We start from the raw sequence: 12,963 nt of genomic DNA on the forward strand, positions 1-12,963 counted from the left end.
GGACCTGGCTCCCCACCTGGAGAATGATCAGGACCTGACTCTTCAACTTTAGAATGATCAGGACCTGGCTCCTCACCTAGAGAATGATCAGGACCTGACTCTTCAACTGGAGAATGATCAGGACCTGACTCTTCAACTGGAGAATGATCAGGACCTGACTCTTCAACTGGAGAATGATCAGGACCTGACTCTTCAACTGGAGAATGATCAGGACCTGGCTCCCCACCTGGAGAATGATCAGGACCTGGCTCCACATATGGAGAATGATCAGGACCTGGCTCCACATATGGAGAATGATCAGGACCTGGCTCCACATATGGAGAATGTTCAGGACCTGACTCTTCAACTGGAGAATGATTGGGGCCTGGCTCCCCACCTGGAGAATGATTTGGACATGGCTCCTCGCCTGGAGAATGATCAGGACCTGACTCTTCAACTGGAGAATGATCAGGACCTGACTCTTCAACTGGAGAATGATCAGGACCTGACTCTTCAACTGGAGAATGATCAGAACCTGGCTCCACACATGGAGAATGATCAGGACCTGACGCTTCAACTGGAGAATGATCAGGACCTGGCTCCCCACCTCGAGAATGATCAGGACCTGGCCCCTCACCTGGAGAATGATCAGGACCTGGCTCCTCACCTGGAGAATGATCAGGACCTAACTCTTCAACTGGAGAATGCTCCGGACTTGGCTCCCCACCTGGAGAATGATCAGGACCTGGCTCCTCACCTGGAGAATGATCAGGACCTAACTCTTCAACTGGAGAATGCTCCGGACTTGGCTCCCCACCTGGAGGATGATCAGGACCTGACTTCACCTGGAGAATGATCAGGACCTGACTATTCAACTGGAGAATGATCGGGACCTGGCTCCCCAACTTTAGAATGATCAGGACCTGGCTCCTCACCTAGAGAATGATCAGGACCTGACTCTTCAACTGGAGAATGATCAGGACCTGACTCTTCAACTGGAGAATGATCAGGACCTGACTCTTCAACTGGAAAATGATCAGGACCTGGCTCCCCACCTGGAGAATGATCAGGACCTGACTCTTCAACTGGAGAAGGATCAGGACCTGACTCTTCAACTGGAGAAGGATCAGGACCTGACCCTTCAACTGGAGAATTATCAGGACCTGGCTCCCCACCTGGAGAATGATCCGGACCTGACTCTTCAACTGGAGAATGATCAGGACCTGACTCTTCAACTGGAGAATGATCAGGACCTGACTCTTCAACTGGAGAATGATCAGGACCTGACTCTTCAACTGGAGAATGATCAGGACCTGACTCTTCAACTGGAGAATGATCAGGACCTGACCCTTCATCTGGAGAATGATCAGGACCTGACTCTTCAACTGGAGAATGATCCGGACCTGGCTCCTCACCTAGAGAATGATCAGGACCTGACTCTTCACCTAGAGAATGATCAGGACTTGACTCTTCAACTGGAGAATGATCAGGACCTGGCTCCACATATGGAGAATGATCAGGACCTGGCTCCACATATGGAGAATGATCAGGACCTGGCTCCCCACCTCGAGAATGATCAGGACCTGGCCCCTCACCTGGAGAATGATCAGGACCTGGCTCCTCACCTGGAGAATGATCAGGACCTAACTCTTCAACTGGAGAATGCTCCGGACTTGGCTCCCCACCTGGAGAATGATCAGGGCCTGACTCTTCACCTGGAGGATGATCAGGACCTGACTCTTCACCTGGAGAATGATCAGGACCTGACTATTCAACTGGAGAATGATCGGGACCTGGCTCCCCACCTGGAGAATGATCAGGACCTGACTCTTCAACTTTAGAATGATCAGGACCTGGCTCCTCACCTAGAGAATGATCAGGACCTGACTCTTCAACTGGAGAATGATCAGGACCTGACTCTTCAACTGGAGAATGATCAGGACCTGACTCTTCAACTGGAGAATGATCAGGACCTGACTCTTCAACTGGAAAATGATCAGGACCTGGCTCCCCACCTGGAGAATGATCAGAACCTGACTCTTCAACTGGAGAAGGATCAGGACCTGACTCTTCAACTGGAGAAGGATCAGGACCTGACCCTTCAACTGGAGAATTATCAGGACCTGGCTCCCCACCTGGAGAATGATCCGGACCTGACTCTTCAACTGGAGAATGATCAGGACCTGACTCTTCAACTGGAGAATGATCAGGACCTGACTCTTCAACTGGAGAATGATCAGGACCTGACTCTTCAACTGGAGAATGATCAGGACCTGACTCTTCAACTGGAGAATGATCAGGACCTGACTCTTCAACTGGAGAATGATCAGGACCTGACTCTTCAACTGGAGAATGATCAGGACCTGACTCTTCAACTGGAGAATGATCAGGACCTGACCCTTCATCTGGAGAATGATCAGGACCTGACTCTTCAACTGGAGAATGATCCGGACCTGGCTCCTCACCTAGAGAATGATCAGGACCTGACTCTTCACCTAGAGAATGATCAGGACTTGACTCTTCAACTGGAGAATGATCAGGACCTGGCTCCACATATGGAGAATGATCAGGACCTGGCTCCACATATGGAGAATGTTCAGGACCTGACTCTTCAACTGGAGAATGATCAGGGCCTGGCTCCCCACCTGGAGAATGCTCAGGACTTGGCTCCCCACCTGGAGAATGATCAGGACCTGACTCTTCAACTGGAGAATGATCAGGACCTGGCTCCCCACCTGGAGAATGATCAGGACGTGGCTCCTCACCTGGAGAATGATCAGGACCTGGCTCCACATATGGAGAATGTTCAGGACCTGACTCTTCAACTGGAGAATGATCAGGGCCTGGCTCCCCACCTGGAGAATGATTGGGGCCTGGCTCCCCACCTGGAGAATGATTTGGACATGGCTCCTCGCCTGGAGAATAATCAGGACCTGACTCTTCACCTGGAGAATGCTCAGGACCTGACTCTTCAACTGGAGAATGATCAGGACCTGGCTCCCCACCTGGAAAATGATCAGGACCTGACTCTTCAACTGGAGAATGATCAGGACCTGGCTCCCCACCTGGAGAATGATCAGGACCTGACTCTTCAACTAGAGAATGATCCGGACCTGGCTCCTCACCTGGAGAATGATCAGGAACTGACTCTTCAACGTTAGAATGATCCGGACCTGGCTCCTCACCTGGAGAATGATCAGGATCTGACCCTTCACCTGGAGAATGATCTGGTCCTAGCTCCTCACCTGGAGAATGATCAGGATCTGACTCTTCACCTGGAGAATGATCTTGTCCTTGCTCCTCACCTGGAGAATGATCAGGACCTGGCTCCCCACCTGGAGAATCAAGGTCCTCTGGAGAGTAGCTCTTCAGGAGGAATGCTGGATGACCCTGCCCTAAACTTGGTGGTCTAAGACTCCATAGACCAACCCCTTACACAGTCCATGGTCCAGATCATCGACCCCCAAAGTCTACAGAATGAACAGAAGGCCACTGCATTGGCCCCTGAACTAAACCATCTCAACTGGTATTAGCCTACACAATTGAAGTTCAACTAGATGGGAAACTTTGAACCAGGCAGCAATGGGACATACAATAAGTATTCATAAGTATACATTACAAATGTGTAAGTATACATGCCCTGCAGCCTGGACCATTATGAAAGATTCTCAGAGGTAACCAGGGAAATGGGCAGGGTTGGACAGCTTCTGATTTGTTGCTTTTGATGCCTCTGCCCTGTACTCTGCCTTTAAATTATATGTATTTAAAGCCCATACTGTACATTTAATGCTGTAGTCAGTAAATAGTGGGTATAGGCAGGGACGGTTAGTGTTACCACAGCTCTGATGCTATTAATAACCCTGCTCATGTGGAACTCCATAGAGAGATGCTCCTGTCAGAACACAGCTGCCCCACAGAGAGCACTCCTGCCTGGGCTGGCCAGCGGCAACCAGGTCCTCACATGTATGGGAGAGTTGCGATTGATGGAATTGAGTACATAGAGGCAGATAGTATGAGAGAGGGATGGAGAGAATAGAGAATAGAGCATAAAGGAGAGGCAAGGAAGGAGAGATGGAGAAAGACTGATTAGGAGGTACATGGTGACTCATTGGAAACAGAGGAGAATAATAGTAAGTGTCATGTCTCGAGCCTTCTCTTTCCCCTCTTGCAGTACAAGTCAATAATGCTTTATTAGCACTAAATATTACCAAAGACAAAAAAGTATAGGATCCAGTAGGAATAAAGAAATACGGTTAGAATGACTATTATATACTGATGTACTTCGTCTCTCTCCTTCCATCGATCCTCCTCCTCTGTGTACAGTGAGATGTGTAATGAGTGGGGTGTTGTTGGCAGTGTGTTTGTGTTTTGTTGGCAGTGAGCGTGTTGCTCTACTCAAGAGTTTTATTGGTTCACCCAGATACCAACACACCTAGTCACCTCAACATCTCTCTCTCTGCTCTGGTCAGTTAGCTCTTCCCTCCCCTGCTCCCTCCCTCCCTCCCGCTCTCTGTATTACTAAGAGCTCCCATTCTTTCCTCTCTCAGACAAACCTCCCTCTAGTATCTCCCTCCTTCTTTCCCTCTTTCTCTTGGTTGTAAGGATGTTACTCTGGCAACTCCTCGGTTTGGTGGGCACCCTCATGCTCTGCAAAGGTAAGATTCATATTTCCATGATCAAAGTGTGTGTGTGGGTGTTGAGCTAGTTGTGTGAGGTCTGCCTGTTCTGACCCCATCACCCCTCTATCCCACAGTTTACAGAGAGAGAAAAGTGTTGTTTTCTGTCTCGCATCTGTTAGCACAGTGTTTCTCCAACCTCTCCCCCGGGACTTTCAGCCGTTCCATGTGTTTCCTCTATTCCACAGCTAGCACACCTGATTCAACTTGTCAACTAATCATCAAGTCCTTGACTAGGTGAACCAGAGCTGAAAAAGCTAAAAACAATTAATAATAATAATTAAACACAGCACACTGCTGCTCATGTTCCCAGGTGATTTTATTATAAGAATGTTTTTGACACGTAGGTCTTCATCAGGCATCCGTATCCCAGGTTGGGGTGGAAGGTCCTATATATATGGGCAGTACTCAGTGACACTTCCTGAAACAGGAGGTACAAATATATAACATAAGAGCGCAATATCAACACTGTGCACAATATCAACATTGTGCACAATATTAACATTCATCAAAATATATGACCATACACCAGGAATGTGATCAATATTTACAGTAAAATATATATATATTTAAAGTAAAATATATACACACACAGAATATTCAATTTGGGTGAAAAAGTACACGAATCATTTGGACATTTTGGAACTATAAAAATGAGTTTAAGTCTAATTAAGGCCAAGAAGAGACTGTGGAGGCCAAGAGGAGGCAGTGTGTTCAGCCTGTGGATCCAGAAAGATTCCCTTTGAAGAAGTTTCCTCTCCATCTTCCTCCCCTCCGTGACATCTTGACCATTTCTATTCCAATGTGTCTCAGAGAACTAACAGGATGTCCAGCTTGTACAAAATGAACAGCAACAGGGTTTTTTGTCTCACCTGTCCTTATATGCGGCGGTGCTCACTGATCCGCGTCTTAATGCTTCTACAGCTTTTCCCTGTGTAAGACAGACCACAGGGACATTTCTACATGTAAACAACATTGGTGGACATGCAGGTGATCAGGCCTTTGATCTTAAATCTTAGTCCTGTGCGGGGGTGGTGAAATGAGTCACATTTCTACGTGAAACTGCATTGAGCACATTGGCCACATTTGGAATTAGTTCAGAGCTACAACAAATTTGTTAAAACAACGGGGGTCGCTGAGGAGTTTTGAGAACCACGGTGTTAGCAGACTCCAGGTTTCAGACGTCATTCTACACTCTCTCCGGAACAGACTCAAATAACTGCCATGTACGTGCCTTCTCTTCCCCAACTATCCCTGAGTGGAGAAATTAGTGTGCAGTGTGTGTGTGTACTTCTGTGAGGTCACGGGTCATGAATTGAGGACAGGAAGATTGTTGAGAAAGGGGATTGGGGCCACAGAGGAAGATAGAAAGCTGTGACAGGATGAGCTGCTTTTTTATAGCACCGTGATCCAATTGAGAGTAACAGCAGAGGACAATCTGCTAATTAGAGAGCATGGATCACCACTAAAGCCGCTAGCATGACACTGGGAGCTAGCCTACATGCTAACACTAATAACCTATGTGGTTTGAATGTTAACATGCTACATGCTAATGCTACCGAATCATGACACTCAATGCTACATGGTAAAACTCATGATGCTGTCTTGTGGTTAATGCTACATGGTAAAAGGCTAAAGCCCCTAGCGCCATACAGTCAACGCCTGGCTGCAGTCAAGGAGGGACACTACAGTATCACAAAGCAAAACAAACCACAGGAGGATAATTTTCCAGAGCAAGGTTCAGACCGGCACCTTTAACCGTTCACCTGTGACAAAGAACAGTGGCTAGGGGAGGGGGAGAAAGTGAGACAGAATGGTAGGGGTGAATAGCAATGTAAAGAGGTCAGAGTTAGGCCAGTGCTTATCTATCTTTTATAAATGCAAATCTTCGGTATTCACCGTCTTCATTCGCCAGCTGTCTGCTCATGTTTAAATGCATAAGGAAAGAAGAATGCATTGGGGTTCACAGTAAGATCAGAGAATGACCTGATGCTGACCGAGCAGGGTATCAATGAGCACATGTACACATCCTCCCCTTCTCTCCCCAGGCCAGAAGAATGCGTTGAGGTTCACAGTAAGATCAGAGAATGACCTGATGCTGACCTAACAGGGTATCAATGAGCACATGTACACATCCTCCCCTTCTCTCCCCAGGCCAGAAGAATGCGTTGAGGTTCACAGTAAGATCAGAGAATGACCTGATGCTGACCTAGCAGGGTATCAATGAGCACATGTACACATCCTCCCCTTCTCTCCCCAGGCCAGAAGAATGGTGTAGGTGAACTGTGTGATGACTTTACAGACCTGGACTTCCATGAGTGCTTCCTTGGGACCACCCTGAATGTTAAGCTGCTGCTCTACACCAAGTAGGTTAGAGTGTGTGTGTGAACATGAATGTGTGTGTCTGCGGTTCGGTTAAAAAGTAAAAAAGACACATTTTCCACATAAAAGTATTCCCCTCCTTCCACTAGGTCTAACCTGCGCTGCGGCAGAGAGGTGAACCACCACCACCTGTCCTACCAGCCACTCTTCAACTTCTCCCTGCCCACGGCCTTCGTCATCCATGGCTACCGGCCCACTGGGGCCCCTCCGGTCTGGGTGGATCACATCGTCCAGCTGCTGTCTGAGCAGGAGGACATGAACATCCTGGTGGTGGACTGGAACAGAGGAGCTGCTAACCTTAACTACTTCACTGCTGTGGCCAACACCCGACAGGCTGCCAATAACCTCACCGGCTTCATACTCAGCATGCAGGTGTGTGTGTGTGTGGTGGGAGTGGGATATTGCTCGTTTTCTGTGACTCATTGATCAGTTGTTCTATGAGTCTTGTGTCAATGTTGCTAATTGTTCACTGTGTGTGTTTAGGAGGAGGGAGCACCTCTGAGTTCAATCCACCTGATCGGGGTGAGTCTAGGAGCTCACCTAGCTGGGTTTGTAGGAGCAAACCTGAAGGGCAAGATTGGCCGCATTACAGGTAGGAGAGAGACTGTTTGTGACTGAAAAGCTACTATTTGATTGATTAATTGACTTCATTTATTGATGCATTAATGAATGTATTAATTGATTCATTGTTGTCCAGGTCTGGACCCAGCAGGGCCCATGTTCACTGGAGCGACTGCTGATGAGAGACTAGACCCTTCAGATGCCATGTTTGTAGACGTACTACACACTGACATGAACTGCAAGTACCGACATGCTGTGTGTTTGTGTGGGGGGCGAGGGATTCTCTAGGTGTTTTTGTGATGAGTGTAATTTCATGTCCTGTATTATCTGTAACTTTGGGATCTTCCTATTTTTTTCACGTAGCGTTTGGTCTCAGAGGTCAACATGGCCATATTGACTACTATGCCAACGGAGGATCTGATCAGCCAGGCTGCCCCAAGACCATCTTCTCAGGTGAGATTAACACACACACACACCACACACAATAACTCATATTATAACTCACAGCTTTTCTCTTTCGTAGGGAAGTCGTATTTTGTGTGTGACCACCAGCGCTCTGTGTTCCTGTACCTGTGTGCTCTCAACCGGACCTGCAGCCTCACAGGCTACCCTTGCTCCTCCTACAGCGACTTCCTGGATGGGCGGTGTCTGCAGTGTGAAGCCTTTAAGCCCGCCCCCTGTCCCATGCTAGGTGAAAGGACAACCTTCCAACTAAACCCAAAATCTCACTCAATCTGTAAACATGGGAAAATGTGTTTGTCATCAAATCTTCTATCAAGTAGATTGATTGCCATACCAACCATCCTGAATGATGTATCCATGGTTACCCCGCAGGTTACGACATCAGCAGGTGGAGGGATACTCTGTTGCGATTGGGTCAGACCAAGGCCTATTTCACCACCACTGCCACATTACCTTATCAAAGTAAGTCCCACACCCCTTACTATTAATCAGTGATTAACATACATAATGCTTCTATAGCAGTGATTTCTCAAATATGAATTGTGTGTGTATAACACTGTGTGTCCTGTGTGTGTAGAGACCAGCTACAGGGTGGACATGGTGACATGGAACCAGTACCTGCGCTGGGGAGTCATCATCCTCAGACTACACAGTGGCAGGAACTTCAGTGAGGCACGCATAGATCGGTAAGTCTCACACACACACAGATACACATGACAGTAAGACCTCTTAACTCTCTATCCCACTTACCCTCTCCATTCCTCTCCTCCACAGTAAGCGGTTCAAGTTTGAGCAGTACACCTCCACCCGTCTGTTGGTCCAGTTTGATGAGGACCTGCAGCCCGTCCAGAAGATATCCCTCCGCATCGCAAGCGGCAATATGATAGGCCCTCGCTACAAAATCAGACTACTCCACATCCGCCTCACCCCCCTGGAGCAACCTGACAGGTGAGACCCCCCACACACACTTTTCCCTTCCGCCTCTCTCCCCAGTCATCCTCCCTCCCGCCTCTCTCCCCAGTCATCCTCCCTCCCGCCTCTCTCCCCAGTCATTCTCCCTCCCGCCTCTCTCCCCAGTCATCCTCCCTCCCGCCTCTCTCCCCAGTCATCCTCCCTCCCGCCTCTCTCCCCAGTCATCCTCCCTCTCTCCTCTCTCCCCAGTCATCCTCCCTCTCTCCTCTCTCCCCAGTCATCCTCCCTCTCTCCTCAGTCATCCTCCCTCTCTCCTCTCTCCCCAGTCATCTTCCCTCCCGTCTCTCTCCCCAGTCATCTTCCCTCCCGCCTCTCTCCCCAGTCATCTTCCCTCCCGCCTCTCTCCCCAGTCATCTTCCCTCCCGCCTCTCTCCCCAGTCATCCTCCCTCCCGCCTCTCTCCCCAGTCATCCTCCCTCCCGCCTCTCTCCCCAGTCATCCTCCCTCCGCCTCTCTCCCCAGTCATCCTCCCTCCCTCCCCGTCCTCTCCCTCCCCAGTCATCCCCCCTCCCGCCTCTCTCCCCAGTCATCCTCCCTCCCGCCTCTCTCCCCAGTCATCCTCCCTCCCGCCTCTCCCCAGTCATCCTCCCTCTTCTCCCCAGTCATCCTCCCTCCTCTCCCCAGTCATCCTCCCTCCCGCCTCTCCCCAGTCATCCTCCCTCTCTCCTCTCTCCCCCGTCATCCTCTCTCCCTCCTCTCTCCCCAGTCATCCTCTCTCCCTCCTCTCTCCCCAGTCATCCTCCCTCCCTCCCTCCTCTCTCTCCCCAGTCATCCTCCCTCCCTCCCTCCTCTCTCTCCCCAGTCATCCTCCCTCTCTCCTCTCTCCCCAGTCATCCTCCCTCCCTCCTCTCTCCCCAGTCATCCTCCCTCCCTCCTCTCTCCCCAGTCATCCTCCCTCCCTCCCTCCCTCCCTCCTCTCTCCCCAGTCATCCTCCCTCCCTCCCTCCTCTCTCCCCAGTCATCCTCCCTCTTCTCCCCAGTCATCCTCCCTCTTCTCCCCAGTCATCCTCCCTCTTCTCCCCAGTCATCCTCCCTCTTCTCCCCAGTCATCCTCCCTCTTCTCCCCAGTCATCCTCCCTCCCTCTCCAGTCATCCTCCCTCTCTCCCCAGTCATCCTCCCTCCCGCCTCTCTCCCCAGTCATCCTCCCTCCCGCCTCTCTCCCCAGTCATCCTCCCTCTTCTCCCCAGTCATCCTCCCTCTTCTCCCCAGTCATCCTCCCTCTTCTCCCCAGTCATCCTCCCTCTTCTCCCCAGTCATCCTCCCTCCCTCCCTCCCTCCTCTCTCCCCAGTCATCCTCCCTCCCTCCTCTCTCCCCAGTCATCCTCCCTCCCTCCTCTCTCCCCAGTCATCCTCCCTCCCTCCTCTCTCCCCAGTCATCCTCCTCCCCTCCTCTCTCCCCAGTCATCCTCCCTTCCACCTCTCTCCCCAGTCATCCTCCCTCTTCTCCCCAGTCATCCTCCCTCTTCTCCCCAGTCATCCTCCCTCTTCTCCCCAGTCATCCTCCCCCTCTTCTCCCCAGTCATCCTCCCTCCTCTCCCCAGTCATCCTCCCTCCCGCCTCTCTCCCCAGTCATCCTCCCTCTTCTCCCGTCATCCTCCCTCTTCTCCCCAGTCATCCTCCCTCTTCTCCCCAGTCATCCTCCCTCTTCTCCCCAGTCATCCTCCCTCTTCTCCCCAGTCATCCTCCCTCCTCTCCCCAGTCATCCTCCTCCCGTCATCCTCTCTCTCCCAGTCATCCTCCCTCTTCTCCCGTCATCCTCCCTCTTCTCCCCAGTCATCCTCCCTCTTCTCCCCAGTCATCCTCCCTCTTCTCCCCAGTCATCCTCCCTCTTCTCCCCAGTCATCCTCCCCTTCTCCCCAGTCATCCTCCCTCTTCTCCCCAGTCATCCTCCCTCTTCTCCCCAGTCATCCTCCTCTCCCCAGTCATCCTCCCTCTTCTCCCCAGTCATCCTCCCTCCTCCCAGTCATCCTCCCTCTTCTCCCCAGTCTCCTCCCCCTCCTCCCTCTCCCCAGTCATCCTCCCTCCTCCCCTCCATCCTCCCTCCCTCTCCTCTCCCCAGTCATCCTCCCCCTCCCTCCTCTCTCCCCAGTCATCCCCCCTCTTCTCCCCAGTCATCCCTCCCCGCCTCTCTCCCCAGTCATCCTCCCTCCTTCTCCCCAGTCCTCCCTCTCTCCCCAGTCATCCTCCCTCTTCTCCCCAGTCATCCTCCCTCTTCTCCCCAGTCATCCTCCCTCCTCTCCCCAGTCATCCTCCCTCTCTCCCCAGTCATCCTCCCTCCCGCCTCTCTCCCCAGTCATCCTCCCTCCCGCCTCTCTCCCCAGTCATCCTCCCTCCTCCCTCTCTCCCCAGTCATCCTCCCTCCTCCTCTCTCCCCAGTCATCCTCCCTCCCGCCTCTCTCCCCAGTCATCCTCCCTCCCGCCTCTCTCCCCAGTCATCCTCCCTCCCGCCTCTCTCCCCAGTCATCCTCCCTCCTGCCTCTCTCCCCAGTCATCCTCCCTCCTGCCTCTCTCCCCAGTCATCCTCCCTCCCGCCTCTCTCCCCAGTCATCCTCCCTCTTCTCCCCAGTCATCCTCCCTCTTCTCCCCAGTCATCCTCCCTCTTCTCCAGTCATCCTCCCTCCTCCTCCCTCCTCTCTCCCCAGTCATCCTCCCTCCCGCCTCTCTCCCAGCCTCTCTCCCCAGTCATCCTCCCTCCCGCCTCTCTCCCCAGTCATCCTCCCTCCCCTCATCCTCAGTCATCTCTCCCCAGTCATCCTCCCTCTTCTCCCCAGTCATCCTCCCCTCTTCTCCCCAGTCATCCTCCTCTTCTCCCCAGTCATCCTCCCTCTTCTCCCCAGTCATCCTCCCTCTTCTCCCCAGTCATCCTCCCTCCTCTCCCCAGTCATCCTCCCTCCTCTCTCCTCTGTCATCCTCCCGCCTCTCTCCCCAGTCATCCTCCCTCCCGCCTCTCTCCCCAGTCATCCTCCCTCTTCTCCCCAGTCATCCTCCCGCCTCTCTCCCCAGTCATCCTCCCTCCCGCCTCTCTCCCCAGTCATCCTCCCTCCCGCCTCTCTCCCCAGTCATCCTCCCTCTTCTCCCCAGTCATCCTCCCTCCCGCCTCTCTCCCCAGTCATCCTCCCTCCTGCCTCTCTCTCCAACTATACCTTTCTCTCATCCCTCCAGCCCGCTGATGTGTCGCTATGACATCATCATGGAGGAGAATATTGAGGTGGCGTTCCGCCCGCTGCCCTGCGACCCTCGCCTCTGAGCCATCACTGAAGACCGCTCCCCTCACATACACACAGGGTCTCCCCAGTCACACATGCAGAACCAAAAGGGGCAGAAAGTTGACCGTGTTCACCCTCACACTGCCCGTCTAGCCAAGCTGCGGGATCACAGGCTTTGGCATACCATGGGTGTCAAACTCATTCCATGGGGGGCCTACTGTCTGCTGTTTAGGTCTTGAATTCTTACAAAATCAGTGACCTTAATTCAAGGGAGGAGCGAATACCCGCAGACACTCGGCCATCCGTGGAACAAGTTTGACACGTCATAGAAGGTGAAGACTAGGTGGAGCCATCACCATGTTTCTGACTGCTCTCCAGTTCTTTCAGATGATTACAGAGGGCCTTCCGATTGTTCTTTGGGAGGACAACAGAACACTGGCGGACCATACAGACATTAAGTCATTAATAATGATGCTGCTCAGTGGGATTTATCTTATCAGGAGGGTTTTTTGGACTGCTCTCGCTCTCTGCCTTACAAAGAATGGTCATGTTGCTATGACATTTCTGTATTTTAATGCAGACAGAGGGCATTCATAACCTGCTATAGCCAGTCATAAGCTCTTCTAACTTCAGTGTAGCTCCTGGTTTGTGTGGGAGTCAGTATCTTGTCCATTTGTATTGCAACTCTGACATAACTGAGCAGCTGAAAAGAAAGACTTGAAATA

At 51.7% G+C, this 12,963-nt stretch overlaps 1 protein-coding gene and 1 long non-coding RNA gene across 2 annotated transcripts; one reads left to right on the forward strand and one right to left on the reverse strand.

Moving 5' to 3' along the window:
• The first annotated feature begins 3,822 nt into the window (after positions 1-3,822).
• Positions 3,823-12,822, forward strand: LOC118361702 (lipase member H-like). Its single transcript, XM_035741851.2, has 11 exons — positions 3,823-4,634; positions 6,916-7,021; positions 7,127-7,409; positions 7,521-7,629; positions 7,735-7,836; positions 7,962-8,051; positions 8,122-8,289; positions 8,433-8,522; positions 8,638-8,746; positions 8,835-9,008; positions 12,195-12,822. The coding sequence occupies exons 1-11, from the start codon at positions 4,583-4,585 to the stop codon at positions 12,277-12,279; spliced, it is 1,368 nt and encodes a 455-aa protein (XP_035597744.1). The 5' UTR covers positions 3,823-4,582; the 3' UTR covers positions 12,280-12,822.
• On the reverse strand, positions 4,957-8,233 carry LOC118361703 (uncharacterized). The gene is made up of 3 exons (XR_004821047.2): positions 8,104-8,233; positions 5,528-5,586; positions 4,957-5,076 (listed from the first exon to the last, which is right to left on the reverse strand). It is a non-coding gene; the product is annotated as an uncharacterized LOC118361703 (long non-coding RNA).
• Positions 12,823-12,963: the final 141 nt, after the last annotated feature.

This window comes from Oncorhynchus keta, chromosome 28, assembly GCF_023373465.1.
Source record: "Oncorhynchus keta strain PuntledgeMale-10-30-2019 chromosome 28, Oket_V2, whole genome shotgun sequence".
In the NCBI taxonomy this organism is placed as follows: domain Eukaryota; kingdom Metazoa; phylum Chordata; class Actinopteri; order Salmoniformes; family Salmonidae; genus Oncorhynchus; species Oncorhynchus keta.

Excerpts from the sequence above, each read along its gene's own strand:
- LOC118361702 (XM_035741851.2), top strand. The coding sequence starts at position 4,583 with ATGTTACTCTGGCAACTCCTCGGTTTGGTGGGCACCCTCATGCTCTGC. Across the intron at positions 7,022-7,126 it reads AAGCTGCTGCTCTACACCAA|GTCTAACCTGCGCTGCGGCA; the intron begins GTAGGTTAGAGT and ends TCCTTCCACTAG. Across the intron at positions 7,410-7,520 it reads GCTTCATACTCAGCATGCAG|GAGGAGGGAGCACCTCTGAG; the intron begins GTGTGTGTGTGT and ends GTGTGTGTTTAG.